At 34.0% G+C, this 27587-nt stretch overlaps 4 protein-coding genes and 1 long non-coding RNA gene across 5 annotated transcripts; 4 read left to right on the top strand and 1 right to left on the bottom strand.

Moving 5' to 3' along the window:
* The first annotated feature begins 899 nt into the window (after positions 1 to 899).
* LOC141686871 (vesicle-associated protein 2-1-like) lies at positions 900 to 7199 on the top strand. The gene is made up of 8 exons (XM_074491965.1): positions 900 to 1130; positions 2104 to 2174; positions 2386 to 2467; positions 2593 to 2708; positions 2829 to 2948; positions 3230 to 3250; positions 3637 to 3711; positions 6544 to 7199. Exons 1-8 carry the CDS (start codon positions 1070 to 1072, stop codon positions 6877 to 6879), a joined length of 882 nt encoding a protein of 293 aa, XP_074348066.1. The 5' UTR covers positions 900 to 1069; the 3' UTR covers positions 6880 to 7199.
* Positions 7200 to 8134: 935 nt separating this feature from the next.
* On the top strand, positions 8135 to 11536 carry LOC141686549 (putative FBD-associated F-box protein At5g56430). Its single transcript, XM_074491577.1, has 3 exons — positions 8135 to 8876; positions 8960 to 9453; positions 11056 to 11536. The coding sequence occupies exons 1-3, from the start codon at positions 8135 to 8137 to the stop codon at positions 11383 to 11385; spliced, it is 1566 nt and encodes a 521-aa protein (XP_074347678.1). The 3' UTR covers positions 11386 to 11536.
* A 343-nt stretch (positions 11537 to 11879) lies between these two features.
* LOC141682608 (uncharacterized) lies at positions 11880 to 13960 on the bottom strand. Its single transcript, XR_012559859.1, has 3 exons — positions 13781 to 13960; positions 13576 to 13676; positions 11880 to 12094 (listed from the first exon to the last, which is right to left on the bottom strand). It is a non-coding gene; the product is annotated as an uncharacterized LOC141682608 (long non-coding RNA).
* A 2477-nt stretch (positions 13961 to 16437) lies between these two features.
* Positions 16438 to 20987, top strand: LOC141684323 (GATA transcription factor 26-like). Its single transcript, XM_074489239.1, has 6 exons — positions 16438 to 16978; positions 17989 to 18393; positions 18606 to 19029; positions 19360 to 19432; positions 19728 to 19848; positions 20418 to 20987. Exons 1-6 carry the CDS (start codon positions 16939 to 16941, stop codon positions 20654 to 20656), a joined length of 1302 nt encoding a protein of 433 aa, XP_074345340.1. The 5' UTR covers positions 16438 to 16938; the 3' UTR covers positions 20657 to 20987.
* Positions 20988 to 24632: 3645 nt separating this feature from the next.
* On the top strand, positions 24633 to 27365 carry LOC141682596 (uncharacterized). Its single transcript, XM_074487288.1, has 3 exons — positions 24633 to 24759; positions 25985 to 26720; positions 26917 to 27365. Exons 2-3 carry the CDS (start codon positions 26015 to 26017, stop codon positions 26946 to 26948), a joined length of 738 nt encoding a protein of 245 aa, XP_074343389.1. The 5' UTR covers positions 24633 to 24759; positions 25985 to 26014; the 3' UTR covers positions 26949 to 27365.
* The last annotated feature ends 222 nt before the right edge of the window (positions 27366 to 27587 follow it).

The following is a 27587-nucleotide window of genomic DNA, read 5'->3' as shown; positions in this document are numbered from 1 at the left end:
TAGTGATACAACATTTTAATTATGTGAATATAGTGTATAATTATTAGTGTACATTCGAATATTAAAATAATATATATATATATATAAATGTAGATAAAATACGAGCACTTAGATTTATTAGTCATTGTATAGAATAGAATAATTGATAACGAAATTTTATGAGTTGTTGGAGAAAAGTACAAAACAATATCAAAATTCGGAGATAGTATCAAATAATTGACCAGCAAATATGTGACCGGTATTATAATTTGTTGAACTGATATATAATAAAGTTGTCAAGTTAAGTTGTCAAGCCAATTAGTAAACTTGAAGGAAATGTAATTTTTATAATAAAACGAATCTTGTTGAATTCGGGGAAAAAACAATCTAAAATTATCAAATTTACGTTGAATAATGATGCAAAATTTATCAAAATCTTTTTCCATCGAAAAAAATATTTTTCTTATATATTAATTTTTTGTTTAAGTTCGAATAATCATATCTCATTGACGAGCATAATCACGGTTAATCCTTAAAAAATATTTGGCCGATCTATTTTTTAAAATCCGATTAATATTTATAAATTATTTTTGAATTATATCTTTCATAATAAATAAGGTAAATATATTAAATATTATTAAAAATATTTAAATATATCTGATTTTTGTTCCGATTAATCCCTTCCATTAATCCCCGATTTACCAATTAGTACCGTTTACCCATTTTTACCACGGTGAGCATAACATATAGCAGCATGGTTGAGGGATTAAGGACACAAGTATTCGAGTATTCAATAAAATCTAATTCGGGTCCTCCTACTCGTTCTCTATTTTGCCGCACCACAGGAATGTGGAACAGCCCCCCTTATTTCTCTCCAGCTTTTTATCTGCTCCTCTATCTGTCTTTCTTCTGCACTCCATTGATTTTTTTTCAGTTTTAAATTTTTTAATCTTTTCTTGTTGTTGCTTCGCAGGCACACACAGGTTCACATGTTCATGTTGATATACATTTAGTACAGAAATTTATATCACGCTTCCATTTGTATGTTAAAGCATATGTTGTACTGGATTGATCTGCTGTGACTTTACAGATGAGTGGTAGTATTAAAAACCAGCTGCTCTCCGTCCATCCTGATGAACTCAGGTTCCAATGTATGTATGCCCGCTTTCACCGTTTTTTTGGGGAGCTAATATGTGCACAAACTTAATTTATAGGTGCACGGAACACCCTTTATTGGAAATGAGACCAAAATAACGTTATTGAACATAATAATACGTTTGGAGTTGATGAGTGCATGAAGGTATTTTGATCGTAATCTCGATAAAGGGCCGTGCACCTATAAATCTACGCATATCAACTCCCCCTTTCTAGTATCTAATTTCTTGGTGTCTTTGCTTTTTTCATTCTATCGTTTTTTATTCCTCTGTAAATTGTTTTTTTTCATTCAATCAAATTTTAATTAGAGCACTGGTATAAGTAGATTACGATTCAATAAAAATGTAGCGAATGATACTGCAAGAAACATTTAATTTCAGAGAATAAGTGTCGTTGATCGTACAGTTAAACCTCAATGAAGTAATAATCGATAAAATAATAACTTTGCTAAAATAATATTTTTCTCTGGTCCCAACATAATGGACATAGTGTATTTTTACTCTCGGTAAATTAATAAACTCGCTAAAGTAATATTTTTTCTTAATCCCGACCCTATTACTTTAAAGAGGTTTAAATGTATTATATTTTTCAAATTTAGGAGGTTTTGTACTCGAGTTTAATCAAGACGTTTACATGTAGGGGACCCTTATCTTATTGCAAATGTGGTAAATTTTTAACTGAGAATTTGAGTAGCTGAGATGGTTTGTAAGAGAATTTTTCGGCATAATTCTGAGAGATCAGATAATCAAAGACTGCTTGCACATTGTTAAATACTTGTGCTTAAATGTAGCTGAGATGGTTTGCTGTATACTCGCAATTTTGCATCAAGTATTTTTTTTAAATACTTGTGCTTAAATGAAGATGCATCTGTTATGAAGCTTTAGTGTAGTGTTTACTGTCATGTATTCCTCTTACACTTGTTTATAAAATCTCAATTAGACGCATATTTGTGTTCATTGTTGTTATCAGTTGAGCTGGAGAAGCAAATATGCAGTGAACTCAAAGTTGCAAACACAACAGACCAACATGTGGCCTTCAAGGTAGTATTTGTTAGAATATTAGTATAAGATCCTGGAAAGGGCCTTCCGCTAATATCTTGAGCTTTTAGAGCGACTGGTTCCTTAATAGTAACATCTATCAAATATCTTAAACTGATTTAGGTGGCTGTTTCTTTTGACATTTTAGCTTGGAAAGAAGTTCATCGATCTCATTATGTACATTCTTTTTCCGTTTCTTGTTTCATTCGTTCAGGTCAAGACAACTTCTCCGAAAAGATACTTTGTGCGACCCAACACTGGTGTTATACAGCCCTGGGACTCGTGTGTCATACGAGGTGCATGCTTAATTTACCACTGTTTTAAGTGTCAAATCATTTTATATGTAACTTTCTTCGAACTCTGTCTTATTATCTAGCTGTCGATTTTCCTAATTGTGTTTGACTTGGTGCTTCACTTGTAGTAACCCTGCAAGCTCAACGAGATTACCCTCCAGATATGCAATGCAAAGATAAGTTTCTTCTGCAAAGCACTAAGGTGGCACCGCAAACTGATATTGATGAGCTTCCGCAAGATACAGTAAGAATGCTTATTCTGAGAAAACTCCTCTGAAATTCTTTATGATCACTATGGAGTACCATAATATTATTTTTTTTGATTTTCAATTTTTTTTTCTGGAAATGATGGATGATGTATTAGTTTAATAAAGATAGCGGGAGAATTGTAGAAGATTCCAAGCTTAAGGTTGTGTACATCTTTCCTCAATCAGGCTCGAGAAATGCAGAAGATGGTCGCAAACAAAGTTCTGATACTAGCAATGTAAGCTATTTCAATTCTAATGTGGGAACAATCTTTAGTTTAATTGATAACCTAAAGAAACTGCCATTGTACTCCAATATTTTGCTCATTACCTTTAACTCTGATCCATTCTCGACATTTATTTGTTTTTTTTTTGGGGGGGGGGGTCTTTTTGTTCTCCTGATGTAGTGGACAAGTCTGAAAGTAGAAGTTATCACAGTACAGCTTATTTTTCAGCTTTATGTGTTTTGGTAAATCTCTATGCAATACCTTCTTGACATTTCCTCCGTCTTTAATTGCAGATGCAAGGCTCTGCAGATGATGTAAGTAGCACCTCCCCTCTTGGCCTTTGTTTTAGTTTTACTCTCAATTCAGCACATTTCCTTTATATCGTGTTTCAAATATCAGTCTAATCAGAAATTATGTCAAAGAGATCTTTTGTATCGTTTTTGCATAACAAAGTATGTCAACCACATGTGAAGTAAAGAGTTTTCTGTGTTCTTAAAGTGTTTAAAATACTAACTTACTAAGAGGTTTCCTGCAATAACTTCTAAATGAGACCTAATTTCAATTATGTAAATTGTAAAACTAGTTAGGGTCGGAGAGTCAGTGCGATGTCTTGGCAGTCTGAGACTAGATTCAGTTTTTCAGGCAGTCTGTTATGATCATTTCTTTTTAAGTAAACTTGTTCTTTTCTATGAATGTATAGAATAAGGTTTTGAAGCGCCTCAGAGATGAAAGGGATGCAGCTGTCCGGCAAACACAACAGCTACAACGGGATTTGGTTAGTCTTCTTCTAAATGCAATAATTTCTTACACGCCTCCTATATGATATCTGTATTAACAAACAGGAGTAAACGTATTGTCCTCTTGTTCAATTTTTCTTTTACTTTCTAGAAATGAGTGCTTCTGATATCTCTTATGTAATGAATTATAAGAATTAAGCTAATATAGCTTATAGTAATTAGCTGTCCTGCACATGACAGCAAGTCCGTCACTCTCAGTCACTGTAAAGCAAGATGATAGCATGTAACATGGTAGACCTGGCCAAGTTTAGTTTGCTTAACATCTAAATATTAGGTCTTTTAACAACTCTTGTTCAACAATACAACATGCTTTTAAACATAACTTCATATGTAACTTGGTAAACTGCACATTGTAATCGCTGTTCTTTAGAAGTAAATCTTTGAACAACTTCAGCACAGCATGCTGCCACACTTGCACTTACATTGATTCAAGATCCTCATTAGCATGTTGTTGGACCAGGACAAGACGGCCCAAAGGAATTATAGTTAGAATAATCAAAATACATTATGTAAAGCCCAAGAAGGCCCAGATTGTAAGGATGGAGCTCATTTGGGACTTAGTATAAATAAAGGACAACAATCCCATTTGAAGGGGTTGGCTAATTAAGCAAAGAAGATCATCTCCTAAAAATATAAACTAATAATAATATTATTGGTACATCATTTGGCGCTAGAAGGAGCTTTGCTTTAACAAGATCCAACCAGAAGATGATTGTAGAAGAGCTTGATCCGGGAACCGCCGGACCAACTCAGGTAAAGAAGTTGACGGCAGAAGTTGCCGCCGACCCCTCGACCCACGACGATCGCGAGCTTCCAAAACAACCGGCATTGAAGCCGAAGTGTTTGTTCCCTCCACCTGAGGCTCCTCCAGAAGATCAATTTCTAGGATTGAAGGACTCTCTCCAAAGGGACAGAAAAAGAAAAGCTGTGTCAGACCAGCGTTTTAGAGTTCAAACATCTAAAGGAAAAAAGTTCTCTCGAGCGACGTTCGGCTACATTTGGAAAAGAAAGAAAGGCTAAAAGCCCAAAACCAAGGAAATCCGAAAGATTCCCTTGATTCAGATGAAGAACTCGAGTTTCTAGAGCGCGAAGCTCAGAGATTGCAGGCTAAACTTGAGCGAAAACGTGAGATTCACCGTCTCCGTCGAGAGCTCCAACAAACTACAATTCAAAATGAAGGACAAGATGATGAATTTTATGATGAGGATGATGCGGAGTACGAATATGAGCCCTCGGCGGAGTCAACATATTCGCAACCTCGCGAACGTCGACAGAGGACAGTGTCATCTGCCGATGTCTCACATCAGACAGAATCCACAGAATCTATATCTCACGAGGAGTTCGCTAAAATGCAGGAAGAAATCGCCCAGATGCGTACCTTGATGAGAAATCAGGCAGGGTTTGAAACCGTTTCTGAGAGCCCCCTATCGTTAGTGCTTGAGAAGGCGCGCATCGACAGGACGTTGAAAACGCCTGCTCTCGATCATTTCGACGGATCCTCGGACCCGTTAGCATTTCTAAATACATTTAACGGTCGCATGGCTTTCTTCGGCCACTCGGAGATCGCTAGGTGTCAGTTCTTCTCCAACTTACTCGCAGGGGGGTCGACGGTGATGTAATAACTAAGATAGTTTAAACTAGGTTTGCTCTCAAATTCGATCCTACCTAGTCGAAGACTTTCCTCGACCGTTCTATTCCTAAGTTCCAGGGTACGAGGACTTAAGGGTGGAGAGGGCATAGGACCTGGAGGCACCCCCCTCAAAAACTCATCGCTTCCTAAGAAATCAAAAGATCCACACTGACCTAGGTCCGGGATCTCTAGATTATCCAAGTTCAAAACAGACTCCTCGTCACCCTCCTCTAACGGTCGCTTCCCGGGGTCCCGGTTGGTGGCACTATGCGACGACGACGACGAAGGAAAGTCGGCCATTATAAATCGGTAAACTATAAACACGACCGACCCGTAGATAAAAAGGAAAAGGAATAGAGAGAGAGAGTAGACGACTTACAGTGCGAGCCCAGAACGCGCTGCAATCCCCTTTTAGATACCTGGAGAGGAAGTCGAAGAGGTTAGCCTGGAAACCTGCAAAAACAAAAAAAAACCTGGAAAAATAAATTCAAAAACACACATGAGCGGATATATACCTTCAAAAAAAAAAAAAAAGCATTACATTTAATTCCTTTCTTTTTTCGGACACACACATTTGACTCCTATCTCGAATTAACAGTTATTTCTTATTTTTCTTTTGCTTCGTTCGTTCGTTTTTTCACTAATTTTTCCCTTCATTTCATTATCCTGTCCGGTCACTAACTTTATTCAGGTATCAAGACAAAAACCTCGGAATTCAAAGTGCAAGGGTGGAGAGCACGAAAACGCAAATCTAAAGATATCGCGCAAAGCAAGGAGGGGGACTAATGTTGGACCAGGACAAGACGGCCCAAAGGAATTATAGTTAGAATAATCACAATACATTATGTAAAGCCCAAGAATGTCCAAATTGTAAGGATGGAGCCCATTTGGGACTTAGTATAAATAAAGGACAACAATCCCATTTGAAGGGGTTGGCTAATTAAGCAAAGAAGATCATCTCCTAAAAATATAGACTAATAATAATATTATTGGTACATCACATGTCATATATAGTTCTTTCTTTAAAAGCAACCTCCAAAATTGTTCTATTAAAAGCATCAGTCTGTCATTTTCAGTGTTCTCTAATGTTGCCTGCTTTGCATATGTTTTCTACTTTAATTTATTCTAGAGGTAGCGACATTTCTATAGAGTGATGATTCGGTTTTCTTTACTCTTGCAGGACACGTTGAAGAGGAGGAGAAGTAAAAGAAATGGTTCAGGTTTTTCTTTCAAATTTGCACTTTTCGTGGCACTGATTGGAATCACGGTTGGCCTTCTATTGAACTTGTCATTGTCCTCGCCACCTATTCCAGATTCAATACCCTCCGCGCCTCCTACAGATTCCATACCCTCCACTAGAACTGATCCAATACCCTCCACGCCTCCTACAGATTCGATACCAGATCCAATACCTTCTCCACCTCCTACAGATCCTATGGCTACGACGCTTCCTACTAATCATATTGCCTCGACACCTCCTACTGATTCAGTACCCTCTATGCCTCGCGGAGAATAGCTTTTTCCTGATACTTTCTTGATTTTTTTCATCATTCCATTATGTAAAAGATTGTGCAAATTGTTCAAATGTCTTTAATATTTGATATAAACAATAGTATTATACATTCATGATAATGACAATGCAGTACTAATAGCAAGGAAATAGAATCTGAATCTATGGATGAACTGCAAAGCCATTGTTTCATGATCAGGACTTTCCCGAAATTGTATAAAGCATTGATTGTATTTTTAAAATCTTAGAGCATCTTCAACCACGAAGACTCCTCAACTATGTCATTTCTGACCGCTTTGAAAAGCGAATACTAGTTGATTGTATTTTTAAAATCTGGGACGCCTTTTTATCCCCATGTTTTTTTATGTGTAATAATCCTTACTCTGAAAAAAACTCCTCTACAATCCCTCAATCAGTCTCACAAATGCAAAAGATGGTCGCAAACAAAGTCCTGATACCAGCACTGTGAGCTCTATTTTACAGTGATTGCTATACTTGGATGTGATTGTTATGTTTGGATGCTTGTTCTTTAAACATGTTCCAAACACAAAACAGATTCATTTATCTTTGTGTACTTTCGCGTTATGTTTGTTCGTGATGTGTCGTATTTCGTGTAAAATTAAATATTAATATTAATTTGGAAAAACTTTTACAAAATTATTAAATGTTATAAAGTCATATTTAGATACAATTTTATAAATTCGTGTATTATTTTTAAAATACATATTTTAAATATATTTATTATAAAAAATACAGGTATTCATTACAAATATTAATATTTAATTATAAATTTATTTATGCCATATTCTCGTGTCGTGTATTCGAAAAGCAAAAACTCGATCATGATCGTGTACTGGACCCAAAATACAAATGCAAACACAAAATTATTTTCGTGTCATTTCGCATCGTGCACCGGACCCAAAATACAAATGCAAACACAAAATTATTTTCGTGTCATTTCGCATCGTGCACTTTGTGTCGTGTATCAAATTGTGAAGTCTAAAAAGTACATGGTCTTAGTTTATCCGGGGCCTAAATAACAAATGTGCTAGTTTTTTTTTTGAAATATTTTTGTAAAAGAGGCGTGACAAACAAAATAAGATGTTATTTAGAGACGAGAGGAGCAGTAATTTACTCTAGGGTTTGATGCACAGACATATGTACTCAGTTTCTAATGCGTAGCGGGTGAACCCTAGCAGTGGCTGCAACCAAATACATGAAAGACCCAAATATTTTAGGTTGTTACTCAATCAAACAAATGATGTTAGAACTATGCTGTCCAATACTGCGTAATAAAGAGAATGTTGATCATGTGATACCTCCTAAATACAAGTACATCAGAAACTTGATACCTGTTGTTCTTGATATTCACACTGTCAAATATTCTTGCTGGTCTCGTTTTTTTCGAGACGCTGCTTTGTCTAAAAATCTGCTCCATCACATTGATCCAACTATTCCTGCTCCATCACCCGATATCGATTTTAGGAGTGATGTACACACCACTCTTTGGTGTGAACAAGATGCTGTCGTTCTTACGTGGATTTATGCCACCATCAGTCCTTATTTGCTTTACCGATTACACAATGAAAATCGTGAATCGAATACTACTAGTGCTATGGAGGCTTGGGCACGTGTCCGAGATATGAGTAAACAACATGATGTTACCATGCAGCGGAAGAAGAGGAAGTTCATTCACATTGATCTCAATGAAGAGTATCGGGGTCCTGGTGATGATAATGATGATCGCGTTGATTTGATAAGCAATCTACCTGATCATTTGCTAGTGTACATTTTATCTTTAAACAGTGATTTGAAAACAGCTGGAAGAACTAGCATTCTTTCGAAGAGGTGGACACATCTTTGGACTGGCCTTATGGATCTTGATTTTAACGATATTGAAGCTACTGCAAGTATAGAATATGGTAGGTTTGCCCAACCGGAAATGGATAAATTTGTTGACTGGGTTAATCAGGTTATAGCTGCAAATCGAGCTCCATATCTAGGTACCTTCAGAATGCATTTTCCCCTCAATGATTCTTATGCTGCTCATATTGACAATTGGCTCAAATTTGCCTTTGCTAAAGAGGTTCGCATTTGGGGCTCAACTTTTCACCTTCTTCTTCAAGGATTCATTTTTCAAAAATCTTTTCTAACAATCCCGCCTCAATTTTGAATACCACACTTGAATCTCTGCACTTGAAAGGAGTGAGGATAGAAAGACCTTTTCTTCAATGGGTGATAACGAATTGTTCTAATCTTCAGAGTCTGTCAGTTCGCGTCTGTGTGACCTGGCCTAATGATGCTGCCTATCCCAAACATCGCCAAAAACTTGTGATCACGTCCCCTAAACTTAAACAATTGGAGTTTTCTCATAGCTTGAGGTCACTCAATGTTAATGCACTCCACTTATCTACTCCAAATCTTACTTCATTCATATATAACGGGTATAAAATTGACGTGGAGTATCATAGTGTACCATCACTTGTGGATGTTACTCTCGGAGGGTCAAATTTTCATCTCTTAAAGGCCTTGTCAGGGGTTTTTTGTCAGCTTGAAAAACTGTCAATTGTGTGGGGCAAGGTTAGTTCACTATAATTCTGTATGTAGTCATAATTAGAAACACTTGTTTAATTTTCTTTTCTTGTTTTATAGACCTGTTTGTTTGTATATTTGACTTTAAAAACACAAAACTCTTCTGTTGTGTTCTGGGATTTTCAGTTCTTGGGTCTCTTTGTTTTGTAATCCTTTTTTGAGTTCTTGCAGAAAAGAAGAAACTTTACTAGGATAGAATAATCAAGATTTTAACAAAATTAATTCCTAACTGTAGATTTTAACAATCAAGTCGTATTCTAAGAAAAAACTGTGGTAATTCCGAATTTAATTTCCAATTTTTATTTTCTAGTACATTACTATCTATCCGACTGCCAATTCTTCTAGTACATTACTTAATAAGGAAACTGAAAGTCCAAAGGGTGGAAAGATTTTTAATAGGGTGGACATCTTACAGTCATGAATTACTTCGCAGTGATTGGCACTCAAATATCTCTTGTATCAAATATCTGCAGAGTTGTAAAGTTCCTATACGTCATATTAAGGAACAGCTGATTGTCATTTGTCATTGGCATAACTGTCGATATGTTAAATTCTTCCTTGTTTGATTAAGCAAGGACCTAACTGTCACTGTGGTGTTACAATACAAATGAGCTCTTATTTGCATTTGTTTGTATTTATTGTTTCTTGTGAGTTGTGATGAGTATTTTTGGTTGTTTGATTTTCTTACTCCAGAGCTTGCCGGATACTGGGATGTTTTATACCATATAATTGCTCTGTTTTTGAATAAATAGTGTTGTTAACGTGTTATGCTATTGTTCAACGGGTAGATTTTTCTTCATTCTGACGATTTAGGTAATTGTTGCTGTTTGACTCTCTTGCTCATTTAGGTAGTTCCCTGTGTTTTTGCAAGCATTAGTGATTTTTAGATTGTTTCAGTTCTGAAGATTATGATCTTTCAATGTCTCTCGATAAGAGAGGCTCTTGTTGTTTGATTATGTTGTTTAATTAGGGAAATTAAGTGTTTTGACACTCGAACTCTTAAGGCACCTGCATTGTATTCAAATAATACGAGTATTTGGTTTCCACTATAGATATCGTATGCAGGCCTTCAAATGTTGGTATTAGTATCATTATTTGTCATTTCTTTCTTCTTCTAATGAATTTTTGATTGCTTTTTGTTTATATCGAGTTGATGTATCTTGCCTCGAGAAGTTTAGTATTTCCGTATTGTCTTGAGGACAATTTCTCCTGTTCCTCACTAAAATTTTGTTAGGATGCCTACTTGCCTTGGAATAATTCTTCTCTGCAGCTGGCTCAGTGTTTTCTACAAACTGCTAAATTCTTTGAACTTAATATAGAGTTAACAATTAGGAGTTGGCACCATTTTCTTGATGCTTGCTGATAAGCTTTAATGGATGAAGTGCCCCAAGGACTTGTGAAGTGTTTAGAATTGGAGGAGTTAATGTCATGGATATGTCGTATTATGTGAATTTATACACATTTTTGTCGTAAATGTTACAGTCATCAGTTCTTATGTTCTACTTTCTCAACTTGTTTAAATGATGCATTTTTTGTCCATTGAAGTTGATATGGCAGGCAATATTGACACGAATTTATGTTGGTTTGCAGCATATGGGTCGAAAACAGCTAGAACTAGAAGAATATGCTGAATGGAACATTATAGCAGCAAGCAAGGCTGAATTAAAAATGGAGAACCTCAAGACTGTAGAGTATCTTGGATATGATGGATGTTCATTTGCTGACTCGCTTGCACTTTGTTTCACTCGCCTTGCTCCCATGCTTCGCAGATTTGTTTTAGATACTCGTCAACCCCGGTCTATAGGAAATCCAAGTGGAGTGTATTCTGATAACTGGGATCACATAAAGATTGCGAGTACAAGGCTGCTTGCAGAACGTATTCGTAGAAGTCGAGGTCATGTTCGTGTGGTGATTCTGTAATATTTAAGTTATGTCAGTTTTTGCTTTCAGACAACTGCATCTCTCTTCTGGGAACTATACTCAGAGAAAGACATCTTTTGGTTCTTGGGGGAGCTTTTGTTTAGTGGCCTTGTTTCTTTTTCTTTATCGCAGTTTTAACCTCTTTATTAACTTGGACGGGAGTGTTGTTGAAAACTGCTGTACTGTGAGAAAAAATGTTGTCAGGAAAATTAGATGACTGTTTGATATTTTTTTTTAATTTATGCATATTTTGAGATATAATATATTTTTAATTTATGCATATTTTGAGATATAATATATAAAAATAATATTTTTGAGAAGGTTTGATAGTGAAACTTATAACTGCTTCCTGCAAAAGCTGAAAACAACATTTTCCAAAAGCACGGGGGCAAACGGCTTTAGACCAAAAACGTTTTTCCAAACAGCAGTTTTTAGAATTTAACAAACACCTTTCTGACAGTTTTTCAGCAAAAAACTGTTGTAACTGTCTCCAACAACAGCAATACCAAAAGGAGTCTTAATTTGAAGCACACAGCATGGAAGCAACAATCCAACACATATATTTAATCCTTCAAAGTTATGAAATCGGAATTTTGCTCTATAAGCTATCCAACAAAGTCTAAAATGAACAATACAACATAAACACAGTCAGTACTCTGAAATCTTCAGCTACAAACCATATTTGATGCACCCTGTGACTGCGTTGTTCCTGCACAAACAAATTGTTTCTGTTAGTGGTGATCTGAGATGGTTTGGCCAGAATACGCAACATTGCATGAGATCTAAAACGCGCTGTGCTTAAAAAATATAGTAAATGATACTCCCTTCGTCTCATTAAACGTTTCGTATTTTGACTTCCGACACTATTCATGATAAGCGATTGACTATTAATGTACGTCTAATATATAACATCAAACATAGTCATGAGCGATCTTGTTGAATTCGTATTTATGAGTACTAATATAGCAAATTTTTATATTTAATACTAATATGAAATTAAAGATATTAACAATCAAAAGTGTGCATTGACAATCGTGTCCAACACAAATACGAAACGTTTTTAGGGACGGAGGGAGTATAATTGAGAAAATGGACCTGAATGCTAAACTCAGGTTCTTAAACATTAAGATAGACAACAATGCTATCAAATGGTGACTCCCTTTCACCCATTAGTCCACATATTTTCCAGCTTGTTTGAAAAACAACTTATTTTCTAGCTTTTTCTTTTAATCTCTCCTGACTCTCTCTTCACTTCTTATTTGTGGGTTGTCAAGCCCTGGAACAGAGAAACAAACTCTGTCCCTAACAAAGAACATGAACTGATGATTCATATATGAACCTCATGGATTAAACAAGAAATGGCTCTAACATTACAAATAGATCCAAGAACACAAAAGAGAAAGTGTGATTTATTAAAAAAAATGTAGTTTGTATAACTGAATCGTTAGTTGATGTTTATAGTGAGATGAAGTTGATAGGTAACACAGAAGATCCTGCTCTATTCACATCAGATGAAGGAAAACAAAGGGCTATGGGAAGAAATTATGTGTTCGGAAAGATGAAGGTAATAATTTAAATAATATGCTAAGAGAATAATGTTCCTGAGTTTACCTCAAGACACTATTGAGTAACCAGCTCATCTAACAGTAACCAGCTCATCTAAAACTTTAAGGTTTTAGATGAAGGCCCCGTAGGATCATATATTTAACACTCCCCCTCACTCGAAAGCCCATTTATGGGTCGAAGGGCATTAATTGCCTTTAGTGTCCCCATTAAATTGTGAGAATGCTGGGGTGGCTGGGAATCGAACCTTAGTTCTCCCGCCAGCCTAAGCTCTGATACCATGTTGAGTAACCAGCTCATCTAAAACCTTAAGGTTTTAGAGGAAGGCCCCGTATGATCATATATTTAACATACTTACCTGAGATGCATGTAGTTTTTAGTATAAAATAGTAATGGCATTTTTGTAAATGTATATGATTCTCTGCAATTACAATAATACCCTCATATTTTTACATGAGAATTTTTTTTATCTCAGATAAGTTTTCCATGGTAAACTCAGGAATATCATTCTCGTTGCTAACACTAAACAGAACAACATATATGTGATTAGAGCTCTAACAACTTCATCTCCTCAAACATCCAAATTTAAGCAAAAAAATAGTAAAAAGTGCATACATATATGCTTACCAGTAAGCTTTTTGGCCATCTCCTTTGAACCTTCAATGTGGAAACCATGGTACATCCTGGTTTCTGTCTTATAGATTTTCGCCTCGGCCTGTTCTTCGCTACTGCATCCATCACAGTGAGTTCAAATACAAATTCCACAAAAACATGTAGATAAACAAATCTAATGTAATCCATTGAGAGAAAAAAATGGAGATATTAGAAATACCTTTTTTGGAACCTTGGCAGCTGTCCGGACAAAAGCACTAAGCATATCATTGTCAGAGACATTTTCCGGAAATTCCATCACAATAATCCATTTTTTGTAGCTGATTTGATTGGAGCTGGAAGTCGGCTAAATAAACCTCCCAAGCCCATTTCCTCTCTCTCTCTCCCCCTCAGTCTCGAATCTCGGTCTCTCTTTTTTACCCGCTCAATCTCTCTCCCTCTCTTTTTAATCGAGTTTTAAAAGTTTTTTAAGCGAGAATGCGAGCTCGACTCGTAAAAAATTCGAGTTCGGCTAAAAATTAATAGAGGTTTTATATCAAAGTGCCCATCCAACTCGTTAAAATGTATTAAGTAACTACTCAATCTCCACGGCGACTCATTTAAACCACTAAAATACTAATATATATCACTCCGTTAGATTTTTTAAATTTTTTAACCGCAGTGCTGTGCTGGCCAATGACGTGTATTTCTTTATTATACCTATATCTTTTATGATTGTTATGATTTATCAGCAAACTTTAGTGTCTCTCTTATCTATATATTTGTTTAATTGTTCCTAAAATTATTGTTATCTTCACGAGTAAAATAAAAGCCTCATATCCGCTATATCAAACTCTGCATCAGTAAAATGAGAGTGTAGTTGGGTGGTCGGTAATTGCAGTATTAATTTGAGTAAAATTTAATAGAGAGATGAAAAAAATATGTTCTTTCAATTAGTACTCTTGCAAAAAAAATCAGTAGCTCGAGTAATTGAAGTCATGGATCAAAGAAAGCTTAAAAGATGAATGATTCCTTTAAAAGACCACTAATGTAGCTTCAATCGCATACTTGAACCATCTAGGATTTTACCCCTTTTGAGAACGAAATGGAATTTGATCCGGTTTAAGGTGTGTATATATTTCACATACTTTGGCTTTTTCCATGTTAAAAATTTTATTTTATTTTTATTTTTTTAATGTCCCTGATGACGTGTTAAATACTTAGTGAATTTTAGTGATTTAAGGAATCACTAGTATGTTGTTGAAGTAGTTTTTTCTCCATGTTCTTTATATTTGACTTTAAAACTCCAAATAGCTAAGCTGTCGGAGTTGCTCTTACAACTTCAATAACATGCATGCTACTAAAAGTTAGAATCTACCATACAAGTAGCTTTTTATTATACTCATCTCCTTAGATAATACTACAGGTTCAAGTTAACAATGCATTTCCCAGTTTACAAGTCTAATGTTTGCAGGTCCTTGTAAAAATGCTAGTAAAAACCATTTTCAAAACACAATGAAAATGTTGTAGCAGTTTAGGTAAGATTCTGAAACATCTCCTCAGTAAATCTGTCTTATTGTTTAGAAGTTTAAGGATGCGATTTTATTTCATTTTATATTATATATTAGCATTTGTACCACTTTATTAGACCTAGTCAAACATATTATATATTAGCATTTGTACTACTCCCTCTGTCCCGACCAAATATTATCGTTTCCGAGGAAGTGTTGACACGCATTTTAAGATGAAAATAAAATATAGTTATAAAACTTTTTTTTAATTTTTTTTTTCAGAATAAAAATAGAATATTTATACTTCTATTCAGAAAAAAAGGAAATTTTTAAAAAAATTATAAAAATATAATATTTTTTATTCATCTTAAAATACGTGTCAGACACTTTTTCAGAAACGATAATAATTAGGAGGGACGGGGAGAGTATTATATTGGAGCTCTAATATAGCTCTTCCAATAAAGTTACCATTCAAACTTTGAAATGTTTTAGCATTTCTCTTTGGATTAAGCTCCAAACGGCTTGCTAATGCCAATTTTTGTTCCCTAATGACAAGTTAAATGGGCTTAGTCCTTAACCAACTCAATACATAGATTATAATAATGTGTGTATTTGTTTAAAATGAGATAAAGATAGGCCCAATCAAATTTCATTGTTTCTTCCACAGTTTCTCTTGGACTCTTCCTATCTCCTTTGATTGTGTGTTGGAATAGGATTTCTTATAATTTAAAATCTCCCCAAAAGTCAATAGTCAACATCATAATGTTGCAACTATTCTCCTTTACTTCTCTCAATCCATTATCAACAAATAAAAACAATTAAAAGACTATCTAACAATCTCTTAAAAATTAGGTGTTTACATAAATTTTTTACAAATAAACAGAATTTTAAAATAGAAATTTAAGCGTAATTAGAGTGACAAGTGATGTGAGATTCACGTCAATTTTTTGTATTAAATATGTTTGTCGAAATTTTTCACTAATAGAGGGTTATTTTTCACGAAGCGCATACAAAATAAATATATAAAACTATCTAATAATCTGTTAAAAATTACATGATTACATAAAATTTTCGTGAATAAACGGAATTCTAAAATAAAAATTTAAGCATTAACCTCATCAGATTCACATCAATTTTTTGTGTAAACTATGATTGCCGAAATTTTTCACTAATGGAGAGTAATTTGTCTCGGAGCGCACACAAAATAAATATATAAAACTTATTCTTGAATTTAATAATTTGTACTCCATTAAATTTTATTCTTTTAATAACAACATATTATTATAGACAATATTATTGGTTACGATGATGATGATACTAAATAATTTAAAATTTGATTAGTGAAGTAAAGCAGAAACATTACTTTTTACACAAAACAAAACAAGTAGAAGTCATCATACATTACACACACACACAAACACCTCTTTCCCAAATTTCACCTTCTTTTCCTAACCATTTGATTTGATTCCTCCATTATTAAAAAATACCCATTTCATTGTACAGATGCTTAGCTAACAACACCTAAACAAATCCCATCTTCTCTGTTTAATTTTCTTTCCTTGTTACACACACTTGTTTGTATATATATATTACTCTTTAAAGACTCAAAACTCTTCTGTTGTGTTCTGGGCTTTTCAGTTCTTGGGTCTTTTTGTTTTAGATTCTTTATTTGAGTTCTTGTAAAAAGATAGAAACTTTACTAGTTTAGTTTAATATGTTTCAATAAAATTGAAAAATAATCAAGATTTTAATAGTATTAGTTCTTGGTTTGTTAAAAATTTAGTCTTTTTGAGTTTTCACATTTCAAGAAACAAAAAAGTTGTGGTTTTTATTTTTTATTTTTGTTTAAGGTGTTGAAGTTTGTTGTTTGATTAAGGAATTTAAAGATATGGTCAAGCAAGGACCTTGCTGTCACTGTGGTGTTACAAGTGAGCTCTTATTTTTGTTTGTGTGTATTGTTTGTGTTTGTAGTTTGTTGTGATGTTTATTTTTTGATTGTTTGATTTTGTGCTTAAAATTTTGCTAGAGAGTAAGATGTTTTAAACTGTATTATAGCTCTGTTTTTGAATAAATTGTGTTCTTAAGTTGTCTGTTCTTATGCTATTGTGCAATGAGTAATTCTTTTTTCACTCTGAACATTTGTTGCCATTTGACTCTCGTGCTCATTCGGTGTTTCATTTCCTGTGTTTTCGGTGATTTTTAGATTGTTTTAGTTCTGCTGATTATGATCTTTCAATGTATCTCGATAAGAGATGCTCCTTGTTGTTTGACTGTATTGTTTTATTTGGGAAATGATGTATTTTGACACTCGAATGTTGTAGGCACCTGCATTGTATTCAAATAATACGAGTATCTGTTTCCACTATTGATTGTGTATGTAGGCCTTTGAATATTGTTATTAGTGTCATTACATGTCATTTTTTTTCTTCTAATAAATTTTTGTTTGGTGTTTGTGTATATCAAGTTGATGACTTTGCGCTACTCTTGCTGTATCTTGCTTCAAGAAGTCTGGTATTGACGTATTGTTAGGACAATTTCTCCCATTCCTTATTAAAATTTAGCTAGGATGCCTAGGCATAATGCTTCCCTGCAGTTGGAGTGGTTGCTACAATCTGTTAAATTCTTTGGACTTAATATAGAGTTAACAATTAGGAGTTTGCACCATTGTCTCGATGCTTGTTCCTTTAACGGATGAAGTACCCCCAAGGACTTGTGTAGAGTTAAGAGTTGCAGAAGTTAATGCTGTGGATGTCATATTATGTGACTTTATACTTGACATGATCTATCTGCACGACTGCTTCCCTCTGCTATATGTTTTTTCAGTTTGTTGTACTTGTGGAAGCTTCTGGTCTATTGTTGTTTTATTGGCATTTTATAATAATTCTGGCATATTAGCAGTTGTGAGATATTTCTTGCTGACTATTAAGTTGGGATACAGGTACCCCGCTTTGGCGCAATGGCCCTGAAGAGAAGCCTGTGCTGTGTAACGCATGTGGATCACGTTGGAGAACTAAAGGATCACTTACGAACTACACACCTCTTAATATGAGGGCAGAACCACCTGAGATTATGGATTATAGGCTTCAACAGATGAGGGCCATGTCCATAAAACATAAAGAGGCAAAGGGTCTAAAACGTAAGCAGAATCATGACGTGGAAGTAGCCGCAAGGGTTGCTCCTAATCAGGGTTTCCACAAGGGTGCATGGGATGCTCGTGAATACAATCATGGATACTTTAAGAACCTTGCTGAAGATATAAGCAATAGATCAAGTTCTGGCTCTGCCATATCCAACTCTGAAAGTTGTGTGCATCTTAGTTGTACAGATGCCAATGACTTGACAGGTTGGTTGTTTACTCATATGAGCTTTAACTGAATTTCGTGTTTTGTGGTTCGTTTCAAGTTTTTTGTAACTTACTATCTTGTGGCGACTTGGATATTCGTAATTATATATTTCTGTTCTTAATTCTTGTTGAGTTGATACAAAGATATTAGTTAATTTTATTAAGTGTCGTAGTTTCTGACTTTGTGGATAATTATCTGTCTCCCCATCCAGGTGCAGCCCAATCCAATGTATGGGATAGTATGGTACCCTCGAGGAAGAGGACCTGTGTTGGTCGTGCAAAGCCATCTTCAGTCGAAAAGCTTACTAAAGATTTATATGCCATCCTACAAGAACAGCCATACCTCTCCAGGTCAACTGATGAGGATTTGCTCTTGGAGTGTGACAATCCAACAGTCTCTGTGGAGATAGGACATGGAAGTGTACTTATGCGGCATCCAAGTTCAATAGCTCGTGAGGAGGAATCTGAAGCTAGCTCGTTTTCAGTTTCTAACAAGCTGTGTCCTGCTAATGAAGCTTGTTCACAGTTTATCACCCTTTGTAACAGTACTCTGAACAAGTTTGACAATTCTTCATCTGCTGAAATCAAGGAAAAGAGGCTGCCTGGACAGGAAATGGAACAGGAGCTATATAAAAGGTACCTCTTTCATATTCAAATACAAGATACGGAGTAATTTGCCCCTCACAAGGATACAAAGGTAGAAGTTATTAGATGCAGTGATCTTTTTCACAATGCTAAGGCAGCATGCAGTTCGTTGACAACTTGGTATGATAACATGCACTTAATATCAACAGTCACGTGAAAAGTTTTTAGGAAATTTCAATCAGCTGATAATGTTTTAAAAGAAAAAGAAATCACATTCTTTGAATAATCAGCTACGATTTTCTTTGCTTCAAGACTAAAGTAGTAGTCATGTGTGGTCTGTTTACTTTACTAAAATAATTTTCTTGTGTTCTGAAATTTCAGAAAAAAGGGCCAGCAAGAAAAACTAGAGATTCTTGAGAATCCCAAATCGACAACATGTTCCACAGAATTGAATGTAAGTTCCAAGTGTATTCATCTCATTTGCTAAGTAATTTGCAAGCACATTTACCTCAAGTTAAAGTAATAATTGTAAATATTTTGAAAGCAAAAAATTTAGACTAGGTACCTTGGTAATATAAATAAACTGAAGTTCTGATTTGCACTTTAAAGTGGTCCGAACTCTAATCCTTTTTGTGATCATGTTTTGCATATTTTGCATAGTATGACCTAAACTATTAGAACCATATTCATGTTGTGGATAGGTTTGTTTAATACCGTGTGCAGCATTGATGAACTTTTATTTGATCTAGGTTATAAAATGTATAAGTAGTATCGGCGGTTCTTCAATTACAAGAGGAAATGAAGATGTTGCGTCTGTTCAATCACCGGAAATACAAATATCATGTACTGGCCAACTTCAGAATCTTCCGGGTAAGCTAAAGTCATTTTAAGATATATTGATAGCAAACAATATTTTCATTCATAATCATAATATTAGTGGAAACAATATGGCAGACAATGCATGTGCAAAGATTAATTTTAAAAAATATATAGCCAGTTGGTTTTGCCACATGTAAAACGAGAAGGTAACAAATACATATGAAAGTAGTCTAGAAAAACTCAGTTGCTTTCGTATTAACAATGTAAATAATCTGACAAGGACATCTAGAAGTAGCTTCGTCAAGTGTTCATTCACTAGGACATTTCTAACTTATCAATTGTATCATAATGACATTTTACTAGTAAGCCTTGCAAAAATTGCATAATTTCAACGTAGGAGTATTGTGGTCAAAGAGCTTAACCTTACATGCTTATTATCATGCTCTTCTTAATATCATAGTTACAGTATTATTGTTGATTAAAAGATTTGTATATGGAACAAATATGATGTGATAGTTCCTATATTTTCCTGTGACATCACCTGCAGTAATACTGTTCCATCGTTACATACATAAATAATTTTTGGTTGAAAATTTTCTTATTCATGGTTCATGTTTCAGGAAGTAAAAAAGCTGCAGAGACCAAATATAACTATGAAGCAAGTTGCTTCAATCCAAAGATCCGACATGAAGCGCCTCATGGTAGTAATTCTCCTATGCTGGACTGTTTTCAGTTTGCAGCTGAAAATTCTGATCATGATCTTTTGCTAAACATTCCATCCCACAGTTCCTTCCCGCAGGCAGAACTGCTCTTGCCAAATTCAGGTTTTGGTGCTCAAGCTAGTACTAGTAATAGCTAACTCTGCCAAAATCATGTCCTATCTTGACTCTCGACAAAAACCTAACTAAGCCTAACTTTTGGTCACAAGTTGTAGTTTCGACTAAATCCTCGAACCTCATTATATTGTGCTATCTCAGCATGTAAAATAGTATGCTAAAGAGGCTTGCTTGCTGCTATTTTTTGTTCTGTCTACGCAGATACTAAACTTGCAAGGATAATAAGGGTCAGACGGGCAGGGGACTTGTTGAATATGTATTTTAAACATGCATACAGATGTGTGTTACTCTCTGGTTTCTGTATATGCTACTTTGTAATTGTTTTGCATGTGTATAAATTTTGCTTTGAACTTATATTTTGGTGGTAAATCAGCTAGGGAGACGGAGAGAGAAGCATTTGAATTTAAATAGAATGTTTTAAATATTACATAATACATATATTAATCAGATCATAACAAGAGCACATATTTAAATATGTATTTTGGTCAAAATTTGTTTGAATTCATTTTAATTCTTTCATAAAAAATGAAGAGAAAATGTCCTAAGTGTGTACTCTCACAGTTATATGAAGCCCAATAAATGGTGTGGATGGACAATCTAATACTCCTTCCGTCCCTAAAAACGTTTCCTATTTATATTGGACACGTTTGTTGATGCACAATATTTTTAATTTCGTATTAGTATTAAATATAAAAAAATAATTTATATTAAAGTACTCATAAATACGAATTCAACAAAATCACTTATGACTATATTTGATCTTATTGATTAGACGTAAATTAGTAGTTAATCGCTTATAATGAATAGTGTAAAAAGTCAAAACGGGAAATTTAATATGGGACGGAGGGAGTATGATCATAACTAGTCGTATAATTTTATAAATTAATCAAAAAATGTTTAGATTTAATTTTAAATTTAAATTTGAGTACATATTCATAATCATGTAAACTTGAATTTCGACGATCAGAACATCTCCATTTGGTAAACTTACATGATTAGCCATTAATGGACTCCGGTGATAATTTATGAAATAAAAGCTTTAGCAAAAACTTTAAATGATTCTCGCATATCAGATAACCGGATCGGTTTTGGATCAGTTCTACTTTTAATTTATAAAATAAAAGCTTTAACAAAAATTTTAAATGATTCTCGCAAATCAGATAACCGGATGGGTTTCGGATCAGTTCTACTTTCAGATTATGATATAACTGAAGACCATTTGGATCGGATCGGATCGGACGTGATTCGGTTCAGGTCTAATTCGGATTAAAAGCGAATGAAATTCAAATAAAAATCGGACAAAATTCGATTCGGATATTTTCGGATCATAACCTATTCATTTTTTCAATTTGTGAGGCTTAAAAAATATTTTTTTAACAAATGTAGTACTTTTAATATAATATAATATAATGTACTTTCACAAAATATTATGATTAAATATTTATATTATCATAAACATAAAACACTCTTAATTATAAATTTTGCTTATTTCGGATCGTATTCGGTTCAGTTAATATATGATCGGTTTGTTCGGTTCTAATTTATAATCGAATATAGCATTTCAGATCATTTTCGGTTAAATTTTTGACTTGGGTAATTTTCGAATCGATTTAATTTGATTTTCAGATAATTAGCAGATCATATAATTCGGATTTCGGATCGAATCTCGATTTCATGAATTTTTGTTCGGTTATTCGAATCCGGACCCATTTTGACGGGTCTGACTACATTTGGAAGCCTAAAAAATACATATATAATTTATAGTTAATATTATTGGAATTGTAGAACATTTTACTTAGCTATATTTTTATCATGGTAGTCAATGGCTATATCCAACCAATAATCCTCTATAATTCCGGGAGAACAAAAATTATATTTAAAACTAGTTTATTAAGCCGCGCTTCGTAGCGGCTTCTAAAATAATGTTCCGTATTTTTTTATCCGATCTTGGTCATTCAGAAATTATGAATAATAAATCAAAAAGTTTAAATACAATAGATCAAAAAAATTAAAAAATAGTTGTCTCGTTAATCATTTTTATTCCAATAAACTGTTCTCTCATTATTCAAAAAAAAAATTATCATAAAATTATATTATGCATTAGTCGTTAATCGATGTTATATTTTTTCTCTTTAATAATATAAAATTTTGAGAAAATTACAAAAATAAATTGAAAAGATACAAGAGTCACCATCTCATCGCACTCGTCTTCTCATTTGCGTAAGCATATAATAATATGATGATATAACGATTTTAAAAAAAATTGAAAAAATATATTTATAGATACTTCTCCTTATAGTATTTTATAGGGTAAAAAATTAAAAGAAATTTTTTAGGAAAATATAATATATTAAGTTTTTTTTTTATCGTAGATAACCCGCCGCCGCTACCCTTCGAATGCGCTTTTAGGAAAAAGAGAAGAAATGATATTTAAAAAGAAATTTAGTAGAATATCAATATAGTAAGTTGTTTTAAATAGAAAAAGGAAGTTTTAGGAGAATATTATGATGGTAAGTTGATTTCAAATTTTTTAATGGGAGATTTTGCAGAATCTTTAGGAGGATATTACGAATGTTGATAAAATATTTATGAGAATATATGGTAATTATAGTTTTTAATATTTATTAACTAAAAAATTTGAGAAAATGAAAAATAGAATCAAAGGATATATGGTGATTATAGTTTTTTATATTTATTAACTCAAAAAATTGAGAAAATTAGAAAAATAGAATCAAAGAATATATGGTAATTATAATTTTTGATATTTATTAACTCAAAAAATTGAGAAAATTAGAAAAATAGAATCAAACGATATATGGTAATTATATTTTTTGATATTTATTAACTCAAAAAATTGAGAAAATTAGAAAAATAAAATCAAACGATCTGAGAGGCGCCAACTAAATATTCTCGTATTATCCTTTATTGATTGATTGATACACGCTAAATTTTCTAAGTTCATCAAATATTTAAAATTAATGGTTCACACATCCATGCTCAAATAAATTTGAATCAAATTAACTATCTAATTCATCGGGCGAAAAACCAAAATACCCACCATTGGTAATATTTGCCCAAAATACCCACCGGCGGGAAAACTGTCCAAAATAACCACCGAATACACATTATTATTATGCGTATTTTATTTTCTCAAAAAAATACAAATCAGCCCGAGAATACGCATGGTTCACATGCGTATTTTTTGTATTTTTTTTAAAAAAAATAGAATACGCATCTGTAACATGCGTATTCATTGAGTATTTTGGGCAGTTTTCCCGCCGGTGAGTATTTTGCGCACTTGAAGCTAAAAAGTGGTATATTTTGGACATTTTTTCTAATTCATTACAGTCAAATTGAAACATTTTCTTTATGTTAAAAAGAAAATAATAGGCAACAATAAAAGTATAACAATTACTTTTTCTTTCGGAAAAAATATATAACGATAGTACGATACAATTCAAAGGAATTTTTTTTTTAAAAAAAAATCAATGGTACAAAGTTTTAAAATTTTATACCGAGTATGTAGTGTATTTTTAATGACATAATTATAATTTTTTAAATAATTTTTATAAGAAAAAATGACAAAAATACCTCTTTTTTTAGAGTTTTTGACAAAAATACCTCTTTTTAAAATTTTGGCCAAAAATACCCGTCTAATACGCATTTTTCAGTTGGGTATACTAATACGCATTTTTAAAATGGGTAATTCGTATTAAAAAAAATTGAAAAAAAAATTAAAATAAAAATAAAAATAAGATACGCATTCACAAAATGCGTATCACGGGTGATACGCATTTGTGACATGCGTATCACATGTTCTTCTTTTTTTTTTTTTTTTTTTGTAATACCCATTTTTCAGATGCGTAATAGATTTACCCATTTATAAAATACGTATTAGAAAGGTATTTTTGGCCATAAACTCCAAAAAGTGGTATTCTTGTTACAACTTCTAAAAAAAAAGGTATTTTTGACCATCACCCTTTTTATAATTATAATATTAAAACACTTCTTACGTGAATATGCAGGAGCATCAACCCAATTTTATATAATAAAATCCAGTTTGAAAAGAAACGGTGTATTACATATTTCACCAGGCACCGCCTCAACTGCCTTCTGCAAATCCAAGGTACTTTACGCTTCTCAAACCCTAATATTTCACTTGTTTATCTTTTCAATTAGGTTCTATTATTGATTAATCCCTTTATATTATCATTTTTAGCACAATTTGTTGTTTCTTTTTTAAAAGTGAATTTAGGGTTTTGTCAGGGTTCTTCGTGAATTGTTGAACCCTCCGTCTTTTGTCAACGAGAGGTACTCCGTGACTTGAACCCTCGACCTTTTACTATCGAGACTCGAGCTATCGAGACTCGAGAGGATTTGACTCTAGAAGGATGTTTACGTAGCTTAAGCTATAATGCTAGGAATGTAGTACTTAAATTGATGATAAAACAGTGATCATTTTGTTTAATAGACCTCTTATTGCCGAGAGGCATCGAGACTCGAGAGGATTATGACTCGATAGGGATGTTCATGTAGCTTAAGCTATAATGCTAGGAATATAATACTTAAATTGATGATAAAACAGTGATCATGTTGTTTGATAGACCTCTTATTGCCGAGAGGCATCGAGACTCGAGAGGATTATGACTTGAGAGGGATGTTCACGTAGCTTGAGCTATAATGCTAGGAATGTAGTACTTAAATTGATGATAAAACAGTGATCATTTTGTTTAATAGACGTCTTATTGCCGAGAGGCATCGGGACTACAACCTCGAAACCTCTACCTCGAGGGGGATTTTCACATAGCTATAATGCTAGGAGGATTAGTTAAATTTTTGTATAAAACAGTGTCATTATTGAATTGATCTCTTGTTACCGAGAGGTGTCGAGACTTAAACCTCGAAACCTGCACCTCTTATTATCTAGAGGGGTATTCACCTAGCTATAATGCTAGGAATTGTAGTTAAATTTGTTAATAAAACAATGATCATTTCATTGAATCGACCTCTAATTACCGAGAAGCACCAAGACTTGAAACCTAGATTTTTTTTATTATCGAGAGTATTCATCTAGCTGTAGTGGTTGGAATGATAGCTAAATTGTTAATAAAACAGTGGTCATAGATGAATTTTTTTTGAAGTAAATGTGGATGTTACTATCTGTGTGCACTGCACACGGAGATTAGGTTCTTTTATAATTTATATAGTTTGTAACTTTGTATGATTTGAGTTGCTCTTGGAGCCAAGTGATGTTTGTACAATTTTAGCACTAGTTTGTGGGAGATTTGATTTTTGTTAAGAGTATATTTTTTTTGCTTTTACTGAGTATGGGCTTGTAATTGTTTTGTAAGGTTACTGAATCAGAGTATTAGTTGTTGGGGATGATTTCGGTGGTGAAGACAGAATGGCCTGATGAGAATGAGATGAAGTGGTCGTTTGAGACTGGTAAGTCCGTGAATGTCAAATTTAAGCGTAGGAAGGTACCAGTTGTTAGGGACTTCCCGGCGGGAACTGGACCCAATGCACATAAGGTCGATGCTCTTAATAATTTTCCTGTGGTGAGTGGATCAAATTTTTTGAAGGTGTCTGCTATTGGGAAACTTCCTGCGGAGAATGGGCCAAATTTACTAAAGGTCCCTGCTGTTAGAGATTTTCCAACAGTGAATGGTTCAAATGCATTAAATGTATCTGCTGGGGATTTTCCTGTGGGAAATAAGTTAAGTGAATCATTGGTCTCTGCTGTAGAAGATTCTCCCGCAGGAAGCGAACCAAAGGCCAAAGCTGTTAAAGAATTTTCTGGGATGGGTGGATCAAATGCAATTAAGGTCTCTGCTTCTTGGGAATTGCCTGCCAATGGGCCAAATGCACCAAAGGTCCCTTCTGTTAAAGATTCCCCTGCAGTGAATAGTTCAAATGCACTAAAGGTCTCCGCTACTGGGTATATTCCTCCAGGGACTGGACCAAGTGCACCAAAGGCCTCTGCTTTTAGGGATTCTCCTGCTGGGAGTCGACTGAAAGCATCAAAGGCCTATGCTGTTAGACTGGGATTCCCAGTTGTTCGGGATTTCCCACCAGGATGTGGACCAGGTTTGTCAAGAAATAAACTGAAATAATGGCAGATAAAAGATTACGTTGTGTATTAGATGAATAAATACCACAGCTAGTTTGGATGAACAACCTTTATGAGATCCTAGAATTATTTTAGACTTTATGATCTGCTATGGTAATCTACTTCTTCGAAACTTTAAACAAAATTCTTACAGGTGGATGGTTCATGTTTCAGGAGCGAGGACTAAATTACAAAGCCCCAGATAATTTGGAAAGACTAACTAAGAAGTCGTGGTGTCACTAGTCCTTGGAAAATGATGCCACTTGCTTCACTTCAAGAGAACTTAACAAAAACAAGTATATTTTGTTACCCGCTTCATTCCAAATATGACTGGCTCCCGAAACTTTCAATATCTTTTGCTAAATATTTCATCCTACAGTTTCTTCTGGCAGGCCGAGCTCGCCTGCCGTTGTGATCAGTCTTAGTACATAGTAATATGGAGAATAGTACACCAAAATCATGTTTACATATTCACAATCTTTATTAACATATTGATAGTCACATCCTTCTAATATTTAATCAAACACAACTTTCGATCACTAGTATACATATCCTTGAATAGCCCTTGTTGTTCGTATTTTATATGCAGGAGATGCAGAATAATGTTTCTGTGGTTTGCTTGATGCCTTTGATGTTCTTTTCAGTTTTAAGATTAGGCATGTTACCAGACTCTTTACTGATGTAGTGTGCTAAATCTGGACTCTGGAGAGATTGTATGCATTATGTTGGATTTTACTTTAACATCAGTTATTTTTTGTTATTTGACTCTTAGCAAAGAGAAGTGATAGAGTCAAGATTTTCTTTAGAACTATATTATTTCCTCTTCCAATAGTTTATATTTATAT

The sequence above is a fragment of the Apium graveolens genome, chromosome 9, assembly GCF_009905375.1.
Source record: "Apium graveolens cultivar Ventura chromosome 9, ASM990537v1, whole genome shotgun sequence".
NCBI lineage: Eukaryota > Viridiplantae > Streptophyta > Magnoliopsida > Apiales > Apiaceae > Apium > Apium graveolens.
This window is presented reverse-complemented; position numbering and strand designations above follow the sequence as displayed.

Coding starts and splice junctions, on each gene's coding strand:
- LOC141682596 (XM_074487288.1), top strand. CDS start 26,015: ATGATTTCGGTGGTGAAGACAGAATGGCCTGATGAGAATGAGATGAAG. Junction 26,721..26,916: donor CCCACCAGGATGTGGACCAG/GTTTGTCAAGAA, acceptor TTCATGTTTCAG/GAGCGAGGACTAAATTACAA.
- LOC141686549 (XM_074491577.1), top strand. CDS start 8,135: ATGTTAGAACTATGCTGTCCAATACTGCGTAATAAAGAGAATGTTGAT. Junction 8,877..8,959: donor AAATCGAGCTCCATATCTAG/GTACCTTCAGAA, acceptor TTTGCTAAAGAG/GTTCGCATTTGGGGCTCAAC. Junction 9,454..11,055: donor TGTCAATTGTGTGGGGCAAG/GTTAGTTCACTA, acceptor GTTGGTTTGCAG/CATATGGGTCGAAAACAGCT.
- LOC141684323 (XM_074489239.1), top strand. CDS start 16,939: ATGGTCAAGCAAGGACCTTGCTGTCACTGTGGTGTTACAA. Junction 19,030..19,359: donor GAACAGGAGCTATATAAAAG/GTACCTCTTTCA, acceptor CTGAAATTTCAG/AAAAAAGGGCCAGCAAGAAA. Junction 19,433..19,727: donor CATGTTCCACAGAATTGAAT/GTAAGTTCCAAG, acceptor TATTTGATCTAG/GTTATAAAATGTATAAGTAG.
- LOC141686871 (XM_074491965.1), top strand. CDS start 1,070: ATGAGTGGTAGTATTAAAAACCAGCTGCTCTCCGTCCATCCTGATGAA. Junction 2,468..2,592: donor GGACTCGTGTGTCATACGAG/GTGCATGCTTAA, acceptor CTTCACTTGTAG/TAACCCTGCAAGCTCAACGA. Junction 2,949..3,229: donor AAAGTTCTGATACTAGCAAT/GTAAGCTATTTC, acceptor CTTTAATTGCAG/ATGCAAGGCTCTGCAGATGA.